At 40.3% G+C, this 22,496-nt stretch overlaps 1 protein-coding gene across 2 annotated transcripts in view; it reads right to left on the bottom strand.

Moving 5' to 3' along the window:
- Positions 1–684: 684 nt before the first annotated feature.
- Positions 685–22,496, bottom strand: part of SUFU (SUFU negative regulator of hedgehog signaling) — a 72,718-nt gene continuing 50,906 nt past the window's right edge. For both annotated transcript variants that reach the window (XM_077349556.1, XM_077349555.1), the window contains exons 11-12: positions 11,270–11,338; positions 685–8,046 (exon numbers count right to left, since the gene is read on the bottom strand). In XM_077349556.1, coding sequence (XP_077205671.1) covers positions 7,957–8,046; positions 11,270–11,338 — 159 coding nt within the window. In that variant the 3' untranslated portion in view covers positions 685–7,956. The remainder of the gene's footprint in view (positions 8,047–11,269; positions 11,339–22,496) is intronic.

Here is a 22,496-nt window from a genome sequence, read left to right as displayed (position 1 = left end):
TTTTGCACAACTACATTCAGTTCTATTTGTTTTCAGGCTCTGTTCCTAGTGCTGGTGTCCTTCTTACAGTGGGACTCACATGCCCTGAAGAACCACCTCTCCCTATACAAGCCTGTTCATAAGCTCAGGTTTCTCCAGAAATTTCTTCTTACCCTGGACTCCTGATCATTTGGAACAACTGTTCTTTCCCAGTGAGTTGTTGGCACTTGATTTAATAATTTGTTTTTGTTATTTAAAAAAAATAATTGTAATTTTTCTATATTTTTATTATTAGCTGCTTCAAAGTGCTCCAAAGAAAATGGATTTTTAAAAAACCTTACAGCTGTATATAGTCTCATAAAATATTAATTGCAGCTTATCTCAGAGGGTCATTGTGAAGATAAAGATGATAAAGAACTTGGGCTTTTAAGAGTACAATGGAAATCAACATTAATAAATACAACCCGTTTTCCCGAGCCAGGTCACACAGTGTAGAGGAGAACAGACCACTTCAGAGGACTGTTGATAAGCAAAAGTGTGTGTGTGTGTGGGGGGGGGACTCTTCTGTTGTATGTGCACACAAAAAATGAACCCCTACCCTGGCTGAAGCTTGAAAAGAAGGTTGGAGCAAGCAAATCACACAAGAATGAAAGAATAAAGCCATCTTTATCACTTCGGCAATCAAAAAAAATGCACACAAAACAATTATGCAAACAAGTTTAATACACCTTGAGTACACAGAGGGGGGGTGGGGAGCTTAGTGATTCACAAAAATATTACAAAAAGTAGCTTTGTGCAGGTGAACATACCAGCACTGTGATAATGTAAGAATATACATTAGAAACGAATATAAAATATTTTTGAAACCTTTGCTAGATTAGGTTTCCATTGTTTTTGGTAGAAAAAAGGCATTACTAACAAAGTACTGAAAATCTCACTGCAGCCACAGTAAGCCTTTTTCAGACCATTGGCCGCAGAGTCCTTAATGTTTTTGCAAAGGGACAACAACACACGTACACAGAGATGAACTACAAAAAGGTTCACCTTAGCTGAGGCTTTTCCAAGCAGCCTCAGCAGTCAGAAGTAAAAGTTGAGAAGGTCAAAGGGTTAGCAACCCCCCAACAGAACTCCATTCAAAGTTCTCTAGCACTACAGTCATCCAAAATATAGAATTGTAGAAACGACCAACAAGAGAGCTCTATCCCACAAAAAATAAAATAAAAGCAGTTAATACCCCCCTCCCCGCTTAAACACAATGGGTTCCTATGGAGATAAAACTGTTTCAAGAAAATAAGGTTATTCTTCCATTTGGAGTGTGGCATTACATCAATTTATTCCTATTAAAACTGTCATTTACCATTTCTACCTGCACCAATGTTTGGATTTTCTATACTTTCCAGCTCTCTTCCAGGACTGTTTATGCACTGGGAACTTCACTGCCCCAGCTTCCATGCAGGAACACAAATCGGGGGTGGATGAGGTGCACTGGGCCAAATGCTCCCCCATGTGAGTGCAGGAAGAGGTGGGGCAACCTGCCACAACTAAAACTCCAGCCTACAGCTCAGCATGAAACCTCCAGTGCATAAAAGGTCCAGGTCCAGCACAGGATAGGGGCTTCAGGATAGGTCATGAGGCTCACAAATTCGAGGTGTTTCTTCACAATGGCATTTTGGTGCTGTTGAAACTTAAATTGCCACTCTAGGAAATGCAGGTGTCAAATGGTAAGAGCACATGATCTTTTGAATTAACTCATTTATTTGATCACTTTAAAAGGTTTGGTTTCGCTAAGGTAGCTTAAGTCTTTATCCAGCACTGAGACTTCACTAAGCAGTGAAGGGACATATTTTAAAGGATATGCTGCTTAAGCCAGAGACAGCTGCCCCTATAAGGCACACCTCTGCATTTCCTTGAAATGTTTAGGTTTAGAAAATGTTAGTGGTCGTCCTTGCTTACTGCACGGCCTACACTGTAAAAAGATACTGTCATCCCTGTGTTATGTAGAGCAGCAGTGCAGACCTTTGCCATCACCACCCCAGGGAAGACTAGAGTAGCCATGTTGATTTCCACCTTCACTAGGGAAACAGCAAGGGCAACAACAAAGAGGAGGGAATGAAGAAAGTGCTTACAAAACAAGATCAGCTGGCAAACATATTCTTACACTTGGACTTTCAAAAATCTATCTTCTGAAATTAAAAGGCATTCACTCCACATACTGTTATTGAGAATTATGTTATTTTGCTATCAGACACTTCCAATTTCAGCAGTGATTCACAGAGAGGTGGAGATGGTTTTTAAAGAGGTGGAGAGCCAGTTTGGTGTAGTGGTTAGGAGTGCGGACTTCTAATCTGGCATACCGGGTTCAATTCTGCACTCCCCCCACATGGAGCCAGCTGGGTGACCTTGGGCTTGCCACGGCACTGATAAAACTGTTCTGACCGAGCAGTGATATCTGGGCTCTCTCAGCCTCACCCACCTCACAGGGTGTCTGTTGTGGGGAGAGGAAAGGGAAGGCGACTGTAAGCTGCTTTGAGCCTCTTTCAGGTAGAAAAAAGCGGCATATAAGAACTAACTCTTCTTCTCCTTTTTTTTCAAAATACTTTCCCAACCTCCTTATTAGCCAGCTGGCTGGAAATAGGAAAGATGCCCCTTTATGACAGCCCTGGAATGATACTACGAAGTTAATGCATCACTTATTATGAGCTTATGGCCCATAAGCAATTTGAGAAGAATTGCTTTTTTGTATCTGAAAAGACGCAGCAGCAAAATGCATAATGTCCATGGGTTAATTGTCGGAGAGACTGGTCAGCCTACGGATCCTTTTAAAACTCGAGTTGGCTGCAGTCTCATTTGGGATACCCACCAAAGCGGGACAAGTAAAGTTGGGTAAAGGAAACACCACAATAAGGCAGGATTGCCAACATACAAAAGTATTCTTACTTTTCCCTATAAATTACAATGGTGGTAAATGGGGGAGAGCAAAGTTAAACATTAACACATTTTTTGTCACAAGGCATTAAACACATTTCTGCAAATACATTTGCCCCCTCACCCTTACTTCCTGTACTTTTATGCTTATGAATCATGTATAAAGGAGCTTTTAAAAGCAGTTTACAGCTTTCCTCCTGTTGTCGAAAGAATAGAGTGGGAGAGGTGAAGCCACTTCTGCTGCACCCCTGGACTTCACTGACATCTTTGCAGATGTGAGGCCCATGCTTTCATGTGCCTTCCAATTCCAGGTCTGCAAAACAAAGTGGGGTGGGGTGCGGCGGCTGGGAGTGCAGAACAAAACACTCTGCAGAGGTTTATGGTATCTATGTAGAATATTAACAGTGAACAGACAATTAAGTGTGCATTTATGTATCAGTATGGTATTTGATTTTTAACACACACACACCCAATTACTTGTTGGTGGGACTGCAGAAAACTAGTCTGGAAGGGACGAGAGCTATGTGAGATCATGGGCAACCAAATAATCAGTGCTCTGAAGAACCTTTTCTGCTTCAAACTGGAGGACCTTATTTGGCCCAAGTTTGATCCTTTGGAGAAGATAGCATATGAGAGAAGCTCTCATTTTGATGTACATCTAAATTCTCCCGGAATTCCAGTGCCACGGAATTCCAGTGCCACGGTTGGATATAGAGGAATGTTCCTGGAGCTCTTAGCATGGGGGGGGGGGGGGTGGTTTCTCTACATATACCTTGCACTTCACCTGACCAGCATTCTCACACAAACGTTTACTGCTCCTTCATATTATACTCTCTGTCTGCCTCACACTAGATAGCAAACCCTTCAGAATGGGCCTTTTGTTACCACCGACTTTGGTGGCTAGTTTTTTTACTGTCCTGGTACATGCCTGGTGCAACAGCTGCATTGAAAGTTAATAATTGTCGCAGCTAGGCAGGAAGGGTGTTTACAGCTCCAGGTGCTGAAGAGATTAAGCAGCAGGTGCAAACCAACTGAAGAGCAGTCAGAGTTCCAGTTTCCTGCAAACCACTTCAGTGACTAGTAGGTGGAGAACAGGAGTGTTAAGCAAACTCTTCCTTCAACTCTTGGGGAAAACATGGCCAACACCGCTTGCTATCCACGGTGTCTGAGCATTTGCCCAAGAAAAGCTACTGGTATATAATCAGTTGGTAAGACCTAGCCCATTCTATTCAGTCTTCTGGGGAGCTAACAAGAAGAACTCCCAGCAAAAACTGCCATAAACGGTTACTGATTAAACAAACAGACATCAAGGCACTTTCCCTTTGATTTGCCAAGACATGATTTGTGGGTAGTTAATAGCAGATATGAAATTGGAATGTTCTTTCTTTAAGTCATACCAAACAATCATTTTTAAAGTTTAAATAATGATACTGCAAGGTCAATTATTTTCCTCCACAAAGGAATACTTATGCAGCACTAAACATTAAGCATGTTATGGTGGAACATAAAATCCAACCAACTTTTGTAGCAAATGTATCAGGTGCAAATGACAGGACCCTTTTCAAGAAATACACAAGAATTCTATAATTAAGTTTAGCATTATACGGTAGCTCATGGATCTGGCAGAAAAACTGATTTGGCCTCAGATGTCACGTATTTCATTTCTTGGACAGAAAATCTCTTAGGTCTTTCCTCTGTCATTAGAGAGAGGTGATGAAAGGGTCAACCATGCAGAGGGATGAATGGAAGCATGCCACTCAGGAACAAGGTTTCCAAGCAGCTGTACAGGCTCCCAAGCTCCGGTTGGATAGTCTTCGGAAACAATTCCAAGAGATTCACACAACTGAATGTTCCTTCCACACATAGGCAGACAGTTGTTGAGGAGCAGGACTCTAACCCAAAAATCTCCTTGGCATAACAACAATTTTGTAAATCAGAGGTTTGTGGAGGAGCATGCAATAATGTGAGAATGCAGTTCCAAGTTGGACGATTAAGACAAGAACGAAGTTTCAGTCCAGGATCACCTTTAGGACCAACAAAGTTTTATCCAAGGTGTAACCTTTCATGTGCAAGCAGACTTCTAAGGGTACATGTACACAAAAGCTCACACCTTGAACCAAACTTTGTTGTCTAAAAGGTGTCAGTGGACTAAAACCTTATCCTGCTGCTTCAGACTAACACAGCTTTTAGCTGCTGCTTGTGAAAGCTGGGTTGAGGAGATTGTCTTTGTGCAGACCATGTGTAAGATCCCTGGCAATAACGTGCAAGCAACAGCATTTCAAATGATTGCTAAGGTTTGTTTTGTTTTTTAAATCTCTGTGAGATTCTACCATGACACTTGGTTTGGCTTGCTTGAACAATACAATACTCCAGCCTGAATTAACTCTGTTTGCATTAATGCAGAATCTGGATTGGGCCCACTACAGTATGGCAGCTTCATCAGCTCCAAACACATAACAATCTAAACCAGTGACATCCAGTCCTTCTTTCTATGAAATATCTATTAAGCATGCTAGTGTACCATCCCAAACCTTCCTTTATTTTAAATCAAAAGCCAGGGTCCTAAGGTTTCCCAGGGAAACCCCTGGGCAATGTAATAGTCCCTTCGAAGCTATAAAATGCCCAAAGGCCATATATTAGCCATTGTCTGTTCCAAAATTGTCATCTGTCAACCACATGGTTCCTTGCAGGAGAATGAATGCTAATTCTCATTATGGAGGTTTTCCTATAAGTTAGAAACAAAAAACAAAAAAACTTATTTTGGCCAACTCTTCCCCCAGGCTGTTCACTTCAGAGTAAGACAACTAAACATGTGACTAGGAACAAGTCCACAGTTCTTAAAAGCAAAGTCCGCAAAGCAGCCACTTTGACTCATAGCTTTCAACCAGGAAAGCCAGCACGGAATTTTTTTCTGCACTGCTCCCCTCTCAAGACAAAATTCCTACAGAAAACAAAAACAGCTTGCCAAGAGAACAAGTTATTTGGAATGATAGTCAATTTCCATGTGGCTTTCCTTCTTTAAGAAAACGATCACTGTATTTCCTTTCCCAAAATGAATCCCTTGTTTGGATGTATTCTTGTTCTTGCTATCTTTTTTTCCTTTTCTTTTTGGGTGGGATTAGGACAGAGAGTTAAGGACGCGGTTCTTTCTCCTCTAGGAAGTTTAGTCCAGCTCTCCATAGGCACAATGGTGAAGTCTGCATTTCAGAAGCACTGGACTCTCCGCTCCCAAACTAGGCAGTAATTGAAAATTATCATCTGTGTTTGCACATATATTTGAGAACAGTCTGAACCATTAAAATAAAACATATGGCTCCCCACATATGTGAATGAAAAATGAAACACTACAACTTCAGCACAAGTATGTGCTCTATAAAGGCTTCATGTTGCCAAAGGTGATGAAGCAATAGGCTTCCAGGCATCTCTTCATTCATGGATAATTTCTTATTTCTCTGCAATGAGATTGTTTGGTGGAACTTTAGAGGAAGAAGAAGAGTTGGGTTCTTATATGCCACTTTTCTCTACCAGAAGAAGTCTCAAAGTGGGTTACAATCTCCTTCCCTTTCCTCTCCCCACAACAGACACCCTGTGAGGTGGGTGAGGCTGAGAGAGCCCTGATATTCCTGTTCAGTCAGAACAGCTTTATCAGAGCTGTGGAGAGCCCAAGGTCACCCAGATGGCTGCACGTGGGGGAGCTGGGAATCAAGCCTAGCTCTCCAGATTAGAAGTCCGCACTCCTAACCACTACACTAAGCTGGTGTACACAAATTTCAGAGAAGAAGTAGTAATAGAATAAATGCCTACATCAAGACTGCATATGAGCCTAACAAGCCATTTACACATTATATATGAAAGCTTTCTGCCATGATTCATGAGTGTGTGTATGTGTGTGGCTCACTAAATATAATTTTTACTTTACTGGTAAAGAGAACTTTGGGGGGCCCTTTGTCCATGGCCAGTTGAGAGATGGGCTTAATGTAATGACTTCCTTGCACATATACCTAACAGTAAGCACCACTGAATGCAATTGAACATGCTTCCCAGTAAATATGCACAATTTGGACTGCAAGGCATTCTTCCCTAATAATGCTCCCAACAGCTGAACCATGACCTATCTTCTCCAAGCAAAGCAAATAGAGGTACGCAAATTTTAAGCAAGATGCCCACAGGCCTCAGCTCAGATACTAAAATAGTTACCTGAGTAAAATTGGCAAGCACCTCTATGACATCATAGCAGATTAATCAACATCAAGAGAAGTAGAACAAGCAGAGAAACTGGAAGCAGAGGGAGGGAGAAATCAAGAGAAACGTTCAATGACAATTTGGTGCTTTAAAAAAACAGAAAAACATTTCATGTCCTCCAATTTAGTCCAATGCAGAGCCCAACACCTTCTCCAGAATTCACACATATTTATGCATTAGCATGGAATGCGAGTACCTTTGTTTGCAGTAATGTGGCAAACAATGCCTGAGACACAAAAGCACAGACTGCTTCCCACAATTTAAAGCATACCAAGTGTCACTGCAGTATTTCTTCAGTTCAAATGCATGTGGTGAAATGCCATACCCTGGGTGGAGCAATAAGAATTCTCAATGAATAAAGAATTCTGTTCAGGAGATACTTAGAGAAAAATGGATTTTTGAGCAGTGGAAAACACATCTAAGCCAGTGGACTGTATGTTTATACCTGAAAAATGTGTGGCTAAAGGTAGATGAGGCACATAAACCCTGAGCTAAGGCAGCAGGGAATTCTGGAGCCAGCTAACAGAGGGGAAGAATTCTTATCACTATTATTTATAGTTAAATACTTCTCTCACTCATATATACTCGTTTGTATGCAGAGTGTTCAGAGTTCAGCCATGATGAAAAGGAGAAAGCCATATACCAGGATTCAGTTCTGGCTGGACTCTGCTATTGAGTAACTCCTCCTCTGTCTGCAGTGGTTATGGAGCAACATCCTCGTATTTGTAGGAAGAGCTTTCACTGCTTCAATTTTCCCATGAGTCACCGGGCAGCATACAGTAAGTTGATGCTTCTGGGCGGCAGTCATCTTTAATGGAGTGGGTTGTCAAATACAGCATCAGGTAAGATGGAGACTTTCAGTTTCTTTTCAGGCCAGCTGTACTCCTTTGGAAGTTTGAACTATAAGGCAATGAAAACTGTTAGTTGATACATCTTATAATAACCTAGCACATAGAAAGCAAACAGAAGAATACTACTCCATATAGCTCCTTTAACATGCAAATAAGAAAATTACATAACCAATTATTATTTCTATTTTTGGTTTTCTCCTACACAGCCAATCTTTGTCCTATTAAGCCCTTTCTTGCCTCACCTAACCCCCTTTTGGCTTGTACAGATCATATGATGAGGGCAGAAGAATCTCTAAATTAAATTTTCCTTTTAGCAACAAGGCTTAGGGCAACTCTTTATTTTTTAGGAACAATGGTGCTTCCTTAAGGGCAAGTTGGCTCATTTCAAAAAGCAGTAAGACAAGGTATTTAGGGACCACAGCACAAGAATTCCACATGCAGTTAAGACAGCAGAGACAAAGGTTTAGGAAGCTAGTCAGGGAGGTGGCTAAACCATTACAAGATAAAGAAGTACAATGGTTGAGGACAAAGGGGTAGCAGAGAAGATGGCATTGGTTTTCCCTGTGGAACAGATGCAATAAATTACTTTTCTAGGGAGGATGACTGAACTAAGATAGTAACTAGTTCTAATGCTAGTTGATAAGAAGAAGCGTTTGTTCTTGTATGCTGCTTTTCTCTACCAGAGTCTCAAAGCGGTTTACAATCACTATCCCTTTCCTCTCCCCACAACAGACACCCTCTGAGGTAGGTGAGGCTGAGAGAGCCCTGATATAACTGCTCGGTCAGAACAGCTTTATTAGTGCTTTTATAGTGCATGCGGGGGAGCGGGGAATCAAACCCAGCCACCAGATTAGAAGTCCACACTCCTAACCACTACACCAAGCTAAAAATAAACAAGACATCAGATCTGGGTAGAATATACCCAAGAGTTCCCAAAGTGAAACTGTTGAGATTCCAACAAAAATGTATAATGTCAATAAAATCAGCATCTTTAACAAAGGACTAGAACACATCCAATGTATTACAGATTTAAATGGTTCTGTGGTGGGGACATAAAATTTCATACTTTGTAGTCTAACATTCTAAGATCAATTGGTGGAAAGCCCAATTAAAACTAGAAATATTTATCATATAAAAGAATATGCCTTGGTGAGGAAGATTCAATATGATTTTGCAAAAGGAAGCACAACCATTCTTTGTATTTTTTGAGACTTTAATCAAACATAGGAATAGGTGATCAGGGTCACATTATTTGGATTTTGTGCTCTTGTTGGTATACAACTTAAAGTGGTATGGAATAGACAAGTTTGCTAAAGAACAAACAATTTATGATGGCAAAAACCCAAGCACATCTCTCCAAAATGGGAGCCTGACTGGACATTACAAATGCAGCTGCTAGTTCCTGGTGGCAACTCATGTGTAAACACAAAGCAGTGCAAGATTTGTATTGGATTGCTGCATGGCAGGAATTCTGGCTTTCTCTTCTGTCCTGTTTTCAGGAGATGAAATATCCACAGAGGAAATAAGAGTCCCCCCCCTTCTCCTATAGTTTTTCAGCTACTGAAAACAGCTCAGGGGAGAAGGTAGAAATTCTTCCTCCTGTGCAGTGCATGTTTGCTCAAAAGTTGCCATCAGAAACTAGCAGCTACAGTAGAACTGCTAGTCTCTGGTAAACTTGGAGTATATGACATTTAGTTAAGCTATGGGTGAGCAAGGAAACAACAAATGAGATTTCATGTAAGTAAATGGCTGACACAAAGGCAATATTCCACCTATACAGTAATGAGATCTAAACTGGCAGCTACCAACCAGGAAAAACACTTTCCAACTTCATAATGTCTTCACATAAATCTATGGCACAACTGCATACTAATTCAGCTGTTCCATCCCACAATGGGAGACATATTGCTGGGAAAGTGCTGAAAAATGATCAAGGGATTCAAACACCTTCAGTATGGAGAAAGGTTAAGATATTGAGGACTTTTTAGAAGAAAGATGGATTGGAATGGCGAAGACATGACAGAAATATACAAAGTTGGGCATGGCGCTGAGAAAACAGACCAACATTCTTAGAAGTCTGGATCAAAGAAATTAATCAATTCAGGGTAGATGCAAGAAAGTATTTCTTTGTGAAAGGCACAATTTGCAGCCATAAATGATGGATACAGACAGATTGCATTAAGACCAACATTAAGACCAGCAGATTTAGACCAACTCTTGGATGAGAGGGCTATCAATGGCAATCACCCATATCTGTCAAATGGAATTTCCACATTTCAAAGGGAGACAGTAAACTTTGTATGTCAAGGAATAATACTGTTATCATGCTCTGCTTCCTGGTCTCTTGGTGGTATCTAGCTGGCCACTCCTTGACACAGGATTCTGGACTAGGTGGACCTTTGCCTGACCCAGCAGGTTTATTCTTACATTATCATGATTTTATATATCAGATTTCAGATTCAGATTAAGAGACATAGGTATTCTAATGACATACAGTAGCCGTGGGTTCATAAAAATGATCTGAAGGGTAGAGACCAACATTGCCTCTATTTAGTAAGATACAAGTATATTTAACTGAATATTTATTATTTAATAGAAAGGCCACTACTTTAGCTTGCATGCTAACGTGGTATTCTAATTCAGGGACCACACTTAACTGAGGCACTAAACAGGATTAAAGCAGTAAGACTCTGAAAGTGGGATAGAAAAGGCTGTTCTCCTAGCAGATGAAGAAATATATTTTGTGTGTACAGAAGCTGTAAATATTAACATTGTTTTTGTAACACATGACTGAATATCAGGTAGAATAATCTTAGGCATACACACTTGAAAAATCGCTAAGAGTCATGCAGAGTGGTCATACGGTCAACAGAGCCTTGCACAGTAACACAAGCATTTATTGAATAAGCAAATTTGCTTCATTGCAAAGCTACAAATGATGTCATTAGTGAATGTGAAAATCTTTGTCTACATTCCACAGGGACCAAGGGGAACACACCACTGGGATTAGTTAGAAGATGTCAGCTGCTAAGTAAATGGTGAGTAAAGATTTCTTCAGAGAAAACATCCTCCAGTCCCTGCCAACCCCAGTTGTTCTGGCCAAATAATCCTGGGGTTACTACCATACAAAGAGTTTTCAGGAAACTACAATGGCAAAGAACAGTGAGTCCTATATTTATACGGAAGAAACCAGGTCATCAAGCCAGTAAATTAGGCCACCAAATATACAGAGAATCCCCCTTGACATTAAGAGTTGAGTTAAGCAGGCTTACTTCCTCTGGAGAATTCAGATCTTCTAGGTCTTCTAGCATTCTTTCCACAAATTCTTCAGTCAGCAGGATCTGCAAAAGAGAGACAGTAGTTTTATTCTTTTACACTCCAAGCTTTACTAATTGCTAAGCAACAGACTCCTTCCTAGTACACAGAGAAGAGACTGTACTGTGTTTTTCATCCAGCAATTCACAAAGGCCTTGGAAGTTGCTTTGCTTCCTCCTTTAGTACTGTCAAAATACAATTATAAGTGAATCTAGTTGCATCATCACTTATCTTCCCAGGTCAAAAATGAAAAGATTTGATTCAAAGGGAAGAGAAGCAAAGAATTGTGGGGAGATATATATTTTGTTTAAAGGCAGGCAGGAGGAGAAAGGAGATGCTTAGTTTTTTTGAAATCAGACAGGAGAAAGGGGAGTGGCTGTTAGTAGCCTGTAAACATCTCTTCTACCAAATACGGTGAGCAACTTGATCTTCATAGAATTTTGTTAACTCACTACTGCACAAAGGTGCACCTGCATTTGTCTGAAGTTTAAACCAGACTTCTGATCTGATTATGATCAGACTGATTAAATAAACAAAGAGTATTTAGCCAAAACAACACAAGCCCTAGATCCATTGCTATCCCCTTGAATTCCTATACCATAGCCTTTAATTATTAGATAGTATAGGCCAGGGGTGGCCAAACCATGGCTCTCCAGATGTCCATGGACTACAATTCCCACGATCCCCTGCCAGCAGCACTGGCAAAAATGGGCCTTCTTGATCATGACACCAAAACTTTGGAACTCCTTACTAGGAAGATTCATTTGACTTCCTCTATTGTTGTCTTGCTGGAGCTTCCCTCATTAACTCTTGTTAGCCCTCCTTCCTGTTTGTGTGTCTCTGTGTTATTGAATTGTTTTAAAATACTTTTTTTGTATTAAAATGCTGTTGTAATGTTTGAAATATCACTTGTCCTTTGAAACTGTGAACTGTGCAAAAATTAGCATAGAAATGTTTTAAATAAAGTTCCTGCAATGGTGGTCCATTCTACCAGAAATTACATGCAACTCATAATAAAGGTGATGCAAACAGCAAAACAACAACACAAGCTATCATTGCTCTAGATGCCTGGTTTAATTTTTTCTGAGATCTATAAGCCCCCAGGGAAGGGCGGGGTCTGGTGAATAACTTTAAAAGTAGAACTTTTTCAACTTGAGCTAAATACCTCTTTTGTGAATATTTAAGAATTCTTATTAACATGAAGGACAGGGTATGAAAACTAGAAATAGGAGCTGATGTATTCCCTTAAGAAAAATTTATCCTTAATACAACAATAGGTAAAGTCTTTAATATAGAGAGGCCTAGTGAAATTCCTCTGCACACATTCAAAATCCACCTCCAGGAGCACCTTTCCTCCCAGAAAAATCTTTCAGCAGGAACTAAGGTAGTAAAGAGGCTCTGTAGTATCAGATGGCACTTGCTATGAGGCTTTTGAAATGCCACATTTCCATAGTTCTGGCAGCATTGTGCAAACATTTCCCACCCCACAAGCCTGCTGTAACTGGTTTCTCTTGCTGGGACATGGTTCTGTCTTTTATGAAGACTGTTTGCAGAACACAAACACACAGCAGCTTAGAAGTGTGCTCCACCTTCAGCAATTCAAGAAACACATTTTCATTGTAGGACTTTCTTTTGGGGTATGACCTCAACAAAGTAGTTCCAGCTATGTGAATTTCCAGATTTGTTATATATGCTGTGCACAACACAGGTAGCAAATGAATAATAAAGAGTGTGTAAATCAAGGGACCCTGAAATTTGTTCAAAACTAGTGACCAGATATTGACACTACGGAATTGCATACAGGTCTTTCTCCTTAGCATTTACAGGAGTTTTGACTCAAAGTGGAAAGTCTTACATTCTTATGGGTTTAGTGAGCTTTCTTTTTGTACTTGTGACTCCAGTCACTCCTGAATATAGAGTGACAGAAAAAAATGCTCTTCTCAAAGCGCAACCATTGTTGCCATGACCTTTATGTTTCCGTTTTGTTGCCCCAAGCTTGGTCCAAAACCAGCTCGCTTGTCCTGCCCTCTTTGAAAGGTCTGATTTTAATTTTCTCTTCTCATTTGTAAAACTGCAACATATTTCCTGGTCTGCAATACTTGTATGTTACTTTCTTTCTATAAATTTCCTCTCATTAAATCTGCTAAATTTTTGTTTCCATGCTGTATTTATAAAAACGTTAAATTTAATACTAAATGCAGGCTCAATTAATTTTTCTGTAAAAACATGATTTAACATGCAGATGGGTCAGTCAAATTACAGTCTGCCTCTGTCAATATTGCACACACTGGATAATGTAGTTACAATGTGCTTTAGAAGTACTTCTAAAGTGCATTGGAGGTGTGTTATCTGACGTGTGTGGAAAGTGCTCTGGTTTGACAAACCTGATTAGTCACAGCTAGTGGACCAGTATGTATTCAGGCAACCATTAATTAATCATTTAATTAAACTATGTTTTCACTAGGTGCTTGATCTCAGTCTCATAATCATTCTGATTAACTATCTTTAATGTACCACCTAGATCCAAATTTTAAACTAAGCCTGGAGTTTTCGCTCCAGCAATCTTCCACTGACTGTTGGAGCAACAAGTTTCCTTGAAGACCACAAACTAAGAAGAAGTATGATGTTTGCATGCTTCTTCAGCCCTGATTCTCAAATTGGGGATTATGTATTATGACATAAACACAACAAAAACCCCAGAACTCTTCAAACCTAGAACTATGTTGAAAAAATAACAAAAACAACAAAATTCATTATGATTTTCAGCATGCAAGAGAATAAATTTTGAAGGGGCTTTTTTGGGAGGGTCTGTTTCTAAAATGCAAATGTGCACATGTACTTCTGCAACATGAAAATGAAAAAGAGAAACCTCTTCCATATCAGGCCTATATACCAGGGAAACCAAACATACATAGTGTGTTTCAGTGTTTAGTTTTGAAAGGGTTTCTAGTTATATTTTCTTTCTATGACAGATATGCTTTTCACTTTTCCTGGGATTCCAGAAGCTAAGGATTGCAGATGTATGTACTTACTGGGTTTGAAAGACTGTCCCCTCCCCAGCCATGTTCAACAATTACATAAATACCCTTCTTGGATAGCTCACTGAATCTCCCATGAACTTGGTCTCAATCCGCAAAGCAGTCTGATGGGGTAGGACTAATATTTAATTGTGAAATTCACTCGAATCAGATTTTGTGATCATCACTACTTTAAACAACCATTTCCTGTAAAGAGAAGTCTTCCAGTTCTATGTACAAGTCCTTACAGTAGCCAACTGCTCGGCAACAGGATGCTATAATTTTACTGCTGTTTCCAATCTGTCTGTGTAACTTCTCTACCAGAATGAACCTGAGCTCTCAGACTTTCCTAACTCAAGTTGATGGTTGCTGCAGTCAAGTAGACAAAGCAATTGTCTCAGATCCAAAAAAATGTTACTCCTGGATCTGCCATGAATGCATTTGTGTGCTCTTGGGACTCGGCCTTAATTTCCCCATCTGTAAAATGGCAAGACTAGTGACCCAGCCCATAGGTTTCTTCTGAAGAGAAATAGAATCATAGAATCATAGAGTTGGAAGGGGCCATACAGGCCATCTAGTCCAACCCCCTGCTCAACGCAGGATCGGCGCTAAGCATCCTAAAGCATCCAAGAAAAGTGTGTATCCAGCCTTTGCTTGAAGACTGCCAGTGAGGGGGAGCTCACCACCTCCTTAGGCAGCCTATTCCACTGCTGAACTACTCTGACTGTGAAATACAATAAAGACTTCATGGCATTCCAAATTAGATGTGCTTTTATAATGTGAACTTCTTCCAGCTTAAAAATCCAGTCTTAGCACTAGCAACTGACAGTCTTTCTTCCCCTGTCCCCAACCAGAATAACTTCATAGGAAAAAAGTAAAAGGGACAGATTCCCTGACTTACAAGAGATGACTGTTTAAAACAGATACAGTACATAAGGAAACATGAGGGCAAGGGGTTAGAAAGGATTTTTTTAAGCTTACAGAGAAGACGTGTTTTAAGAGCATTTTGCTTGAGCTGCAGGAGCAGTGGGTAGGAATGTGAATCAACCTTCCATTGATTATGGTAGCTTTTTGTATGCGTCTCAACATTCTTGTTTATAATGAAGGTGCTACACTTTACAAGGACAAATAACACGAAGGCTGAAACTTTGTCTCTGAATAGACTTAAAAGGAAATGACAGTATGACTGACATGTCTAACTTACAATTTCTGACTAGTCTCAGTGAGTCACTGCTGATTACCTCAAAGGCACTGGACGTTTCAAGGGAGATAATGCCATGAAACAAGGAATTCCTTGGGACAACATTCTATGTATGACCACAAAAAAACTGGTAATAGAAAGAATTGACTGGACAGTAAAACTTTCTAGTGAGGAAGTGCATTCAGGTGTGAATACTTTGCTCTTTTCTCCAGATGTATCTAAGGACAAGTTGGAACAGACTACTTCTTACACTGGTAGTGTCTCATTAGGGCTCTACTTCTAGCTTTTCTCACATTTTGGGAAAGTGAGAACCCCTTTTAAAAGATAGTATTTCTGCACTATTTCTTCTGCTGTCTGGAGAGACTCTGGAAAAGCTTTTGCATCTTCCATTCAAAGGTCTACTCAGGAGAAGAAGGGATCAAGCTTTCCCATTCCTGAGACCTACTCACAGGGTATCTATTCTGGAGCAGATCCACTGAAGGACAAGAGCTTCAACACGACATTTAACATGGTAGGTTACGGCCATTCCTCACAAGGAAGTTGGCTTTTGACAAAGGGCGATGACCCGCTATGTGAAATAGCAGATAAAAACCATTCACTGTTAGAGAACTTCTGCAACCAATAATCTAAGAAAGAACTGAAACAAGAAGGAACAAGCTTGAGTGAGCTTTTCTCCTTTTGCTAAGGAATGGTCAGGTGTGGAAATAATCTTTCACGTTTAGAATGTACAGAAGTCATATTATGGGATCAAACAACCAACAGATCCCATAACATCCCTCAGCATTTCATTTAGGACATTACTCGTTTGTAATGAAATCATAAATTGTTCACCTCCTAACTGGAATAGGGTGTTGTAGAACATGTAAAGTCAGTTGCCTTAATCTGTTCAAGTAAAGACTAAAGGAGTCTGCTGTAGGATGCCTTTGTCATTTCCAGCATTTACGATTAATTACACAAGATTTGAGAAAGGTGTACCATAGGTCACACTACATCCCTTCCTCAAGCCTGTTACACATGTTGGTATTACCCTTCATGCCACGAAATCTTGAGTTATTCTTTTAAAAGAATGTCCATCATAATTTTCTTGCTGGAAAGAAACTTAATTTCAGGGGCAATTCTAGAAATTGCATGTCAGAAAACATTATTTCAGTGTGACACAGACATTCAGATGTTACATTTAGCTGATACCGCATGAACTCAGCTTGTTGCTGGGGTAGTGTATATATCCCTCTTCAAGGTCCCTTCCTTTTTGTGCAGAGTGTATTGAAGCAATCATGGTTTAAAGCAATCCTTAAAAAAACACAACTCCAGTTACTCATTACATGAATACAGGTGCCCGTGCTAGTGGGAGTTCATGCTCCCAAACCTCGGGGGGGGGGGGGGGGAGAGAAAGAGTGAGGCATCCATGCAACAAATTGTGTTTGTAGATGTAACAGCTTAATATTGGTTCAACACAATATAGGAATGCAGCCTTGGACAGAAACCATAATTTAAAATGGAGTAATTAAACATATTTTAGGAGAAATATAAATGGAATTCATTCTTTAAAAAAACATAAGAGAATTCTGAGGGCATGCCATGCAAATAAGGATATTCTCAAGGTGACTGGACTTTTAATGAGCTGCATCAAACTACATTCACCAAAGACTTTTACTCATTATTGTTATTATTATTATTAGCTGAAAAATAGGAAGAAAGTAGGCAGAAATAATCAGTTTTTCAAACTGACAGGAAGAAATAGTGGGCTATGTAAACCATACAATTAAGAGAAGACCGTAAGAGCAAAAGTAAGCAACAAGATGGCAGATTAAAGTTACAATTGCAATTAGAGGCCCTGGCAGTAAGATCCATGTGCACAATGATGCTCCTCACCCTTCCCTTAATGCACATAGCTTGATAACTCTTGGGAGATTCAAAAGCCATTTCCAATGCAGTGGGAACAGCTGCTCCTATGAGAATTGGGAAGCCCTGCTATATGGCAAGCAACTACTTGTGCAACCATAAAGGAATGTCTTTCCTAACAACCAATGTCCATACATGTAATCACATTCAGACAACAGTGAAGCTGTATTATCAGTTAGATATTTGAATAATTTTGATTAGCTAAATTTTAAAAGTAGATACAAAAGTACTAGCTGACTATGCTAAACCTCATAGAAAAAAACCCCAAAGGACAGGAAAAAATGCTCCTGAATAATCAGGAATGTATACAGAAATTTGAGGGGGGAAGGAGTTATAATTTATTAGAAACACAGAACTTATTTATATAACAAAGGGACATAATTCTAGGGACTCTTCAGTTTAGAAGAGACCTATAACAGGTATACAGTAGAAAAAACAAACAAACTTATATATATATTTGTGACCATAATCCTCACCACAATCATACATTACTTTAAAACACTCAGACTTGATCACTGTAACATTCTTATGTGGCTTTTCCTTTAAGGAACATTCAGAAATGCAGTTAGTTCAAAATATGGTTCGAAACATTGTAATTCAAAGTTTATCATGGAGACTCTAATACCAGTTTTAGTCCATTTACTTTTACTGCTACTTTGACTGTAAAAACCTAAATGACTCAGGGCCAGGGTACTTGAGGGATTCTCTTTTGAAAACAACTGGTGCGGTTCTGATCTAAACATCTGCATTAGCAGATGTAAGACTGCCCTTTTGGTCCCCTACATCAGGGGTAGTCAACCTGTGGTCCTCCAGATGTCCATGGACTACAATTCACATGAGCCCCTGCCAGCTGCTGGCAGGGGCTCATGGGAATTGTAGTCCATGGACATCTGGAGGACCACAGGTTGACTACCCCTGATGTAGGATACTGAAGGGTGACAAGGAGGGAGAGAGAGAAGCCTACTTCTTTGGCAAAGGGTTCATTCAATATGCAGAAATTTGAGAACAGAGACAGTTCTGAAAACCTGCAACGTAATGAACTGCTGTTTAGAAGGTACCCCTCACTGAAGTTTAGACAAATTAGGAGTTGTGAATAATATTATTTACAAATTCACCATTCTGTGGGTCTCTGTGCATGTATATGTCTGTGAAATGAGGCTTTCAGTTATCAGATCAAGTGAATCTACTCAACTAAAATAAGATTTTGTTAATCTTTAGGGAGCAGAAGGGTCAGTTTTGTAGAATGTATTAGCTATACGTTGTCCAACTCAAAGTTACTGTTGTTGAAATACTGTTCTAGTTGGTATGTTATTGTTGTTATAGTGTTATATTGATCTCGATACTGTTCCATGTAAATGTTCCAAAATGTTTTCTGTAAACTGCCCAGAGCAGTAGGGAAGGGTGGTATAAAAATCTAAATAAATAAAAATAAATTCTTAACATAATTTTTTTTGCTAGCTGGCTCATGATAATCCAGAATGCTCAGTTAACCAGCATCACCCAGAAGCCAAGGTCCTTCCTCTCAACCACCATATCCCTGTGACTTTGGGCTTGCACATGTCCTGTCTCTCCAAACAGCCATCTTGATGCCTCTGGTCATTGTGGATCTTCCGGTGCTGATGCCATCCTTAGACACTTCCTTCCCCCCTAGCCTGCCTTGAGCTCTGCAGGGGCTTCCAGGCAGCTGGCCTGCTTATCTGACTGTTGACTGCAGCCACTGTGGCTTTGGGGAAATAGGAGTGGATGCCATGATGTGCCCAATGGGATGGGGCTTGGTTGCTATAGATTCCTCAGGGTAGAAACCAGAACAGAGTGATAAGCTTCAGCAACTGGCATGACGGGTTGATTGGCAACCTCACTCCCCATGAATGTTAGATTAAAAAGTTGTGAGAATCGGATTGTTGTGGAAGATGTATGTGGAAACATCAAATATAACAGAGGGAATAGTGAAATATGAGCTCATTTATTACAAGAAAGAATTAGGATTTGGTATTGTCACACAATTAAAAGTAAATGCCTTCGTGTGGGATAGGGAGCAATGTGTGAGTGTAAAAATCCCCAAGATGGAGGAAGCGTTTGAGCTTCTTTTTCATGTCAAGATCCAGTGTTGAAATTCATGTGGGGAAGCAGCAGACTAGTCCAAATGAATCATAAGCAGGGACTAGTGAAGAAAAGCAATGCAGATAAGTCATGTAAGTGAGCCCCTTAACATAAGAAAGCAACACCAAACCTTGTATGACTGAGCCTGCTCAGGTACACCCCCCACCACCACCACTTTTAGAGTTGCCAGCTCCTGGTTGGGGAGTACCTGGAGATGGGGGGGGGGAGCCTAAGGAGGGCAGAGTTTAGGAGAGGGACTTTAATGGGTTACAATGCCATTATCATGTCCACAGCTCTGCTGCTGCCTCCGCCAGAGGACTTGTCTGTGCTTGCATTGAGCCTGCTGCCAGAAACATCTAAGCCTGCGCCACCAGCACCACCGCTGCCACTGTCAGAGCATGCGACTGAGAAGGTAAGGACTCAGGGTGTGATCAGTGCAATCCAAGTACCAGAAGGGATGAGCAGAGTGCGGGGAGATACAATGTCACATCTGTAGCAACTATTGCAGTTCATCCCTAGGGTGCATCAGAAGATGTTCCCACTTCAACAAAACTTCTACTGTATCATGAACTAACAAATCCTGGGAGTGAACTGACCACATAACTACTCTTTCTGCTGCATTCATATATGGTCACTATGAGAAACAGTACATTGTGCTGGATAAGTTATTCGTTTGACCCAGCCTGGGTTTTTCTGTACACAACTGAACCATTTACTTTGGTCCCATCCTGGAAGGGATTTGCCATAGAATTATTTTCACAAAGAGTTGCAGATGCTTTTGGCAGCCATTATTCTAGAGGAGGTGAAGCTGTTGCTGCAAGCCTTTGATCACATACAGCGTTAGCACGAGTGTAACACATCAGAGACACTGCCACGGTAACTAATATACAAACAGAAGCTTAGTGCTAACAAATGAGACTTCTTGCTTACGTTTGCACCTTTTGGGCTCAAAGTGATTTTTTTACTGACAATACTGGAGGCAGTAGAAGGTGTTAAGAAATTAAGCTAGACTGACAAGGAATTTTGAAGTTTCAGCTTTGTGCAAATGATCACCAAGTTTAAAAAATATTCTAAGAGCTTATGAGGGGAAAATTTTTTTAGAGTCAGGAGCATATTATGCAAAAAGCCAAATTCTGTAATTAGGAAAAAAAAAACCCTGAATTAATAGAACACAGAGGTGGGGGTGGATTTTGTATGATTTGGAATTTTGTTCAACATTACTGCTGAAGACTAGGCCAGGGTGTAGAGAGAACAAGTCTTATTACATAGCTCTCCAATTATTTTGCATCAAGGGGCATAAAGAACCTTCAGGGAGTTAGTTGTAAACTGTGCTGAAAGCAAAAAATTCTACTTTGTGGCAAAACAGATGTCCCATCTGAAATCAGTATGGTCTACACACCAGGAAGTATCAATTCCCCCCCCCCCCGATGTTATAAGAAACTGTTCAATAAGCAAGACATCCAAGATTTTGAAGCACCCATAAGTCTGTATATTAATATCCTGCCTCATTATTTGCAGCACTATGACACTTGTGAATATTTCTAGTGCTCCAGTATCTGCTTCTCAGACACCACCAATGACCCTCAGAATTTAAGAATTGCCTGGCAGGTATATTGTACACTCCCACAGCAGTATGGGACACAACTGGACTCCATCATCTATTTGTTTCTCCATCTGCCAAAATCGGCACATATAACATGCAGTACACGCCATAATGAGTAAAGCTGTTTGTTAGTGGACTGCAGCATGACCCACCAAACTTGTGCCATAAAAGGACAACAGCCATTCAATGGACAGAATTTTCTGCTGAGAAGGAAGGCATTTATAGAGATAAACAAAAATAAATAATAATGATAGAACAACAATTTTTTAAATTTATATCCCACCCTATATACGAGGCTATATGGCCTCTCGTTGTTCCAAAAACTTCAGATGTGAAGATGCTTGCATTCTACTCACTTTGTATTCATAAAACAACATTTTAGGACCAGATAACATGGTGCATTATGTCACAATGAAGCATATCATTAATGGTTCATTTAGTTGTCTGTATGCCAACTGTGTCAACATCATTTGGTGGCACTTGATCTCAACCACCTCCATGTAAAGCTTGTCTGCATTTAATTCATGGATCTTTCAATCCTCTTTCTCAACAAAAATTAAATTTGATAAATTTTGTTTTTGACCTTCAAGGCCCTTTGCGGTCTGGAACCCACATATTTGAGGGACCGCCTGTTGACCTAGGGCCCCTGTAGGGCTTTACACTCTGTGGGTACTAACTTGTTGGTGATCCCTGGCCTCTGGGAAGTTCACCTGGCCTCGGCCAGGGCCAGGACCTTTTTGGTCCTGGCCCCAACATAATGGAACAAGCTCCCGGAAGAACTGAGGGCCCTGTGGGAGAGTCCGGTGTTCTGCAGGGCCTATAAGATGGAGCTCTTCTGCGAGGTCTACAGTTGAGGCTAGGGCATGGAAAATCAGATGGGCCCCCATAGAAGAGACCATCACCGGGCCAGGTCATCGCTGTTGGTGGATAGCTGACATGCGTAGTTGCCCTACAGTGCACCAAAAGGCAGTTGCAAAACAAATCATCTATACATTTCTATGTTTTTATAAACCCAGAGAACTGTTTCTGACAGTATGGCAAAGCCCTAGAATAGGACAGAAGAAGAACCATTACAGGTTTCTTAGACGGTACTCTGTCATGAGACTCAGCTGTTCGCATAAGGAGAAAACAGAATATTTCTCAGAAAACAAGTAAGAATGTTTTGCAAGATTTAGCCCTTTTAAAAGTTCTGAATGCATGAACAGGAGACCTGAAAAAAATGTTAAAAATATAAAATAATAAATAATATTTATACCCAGTCCAATTGTGACACCTGCAGGAGCAAAGAATACATGGGCTCTTGGGAAATAAGTGCATAATGGCAGAAGTGGTCCCATAGCTATGATTTTCGTTCTTTAACC

Source organism: Paroedura picta, chromosome 8 (assembly GCF_049243985.1).
Source record: "Paroedura picta isolate Pp20150507F chromosome 8, Ppicta_v3.0, whole genome shotgun sequence".
NCBI lineage: Eukaryota > Metazoa > Chordata > Lepidosauria > Squamata > Gekkonidae > Paroedura > Paroedura picta.
The sequence above is the reverse complement of the archived record's forward strand: the minus strand, read 5'-3'. Positions and strand labels throughout refer to the sequence as shown.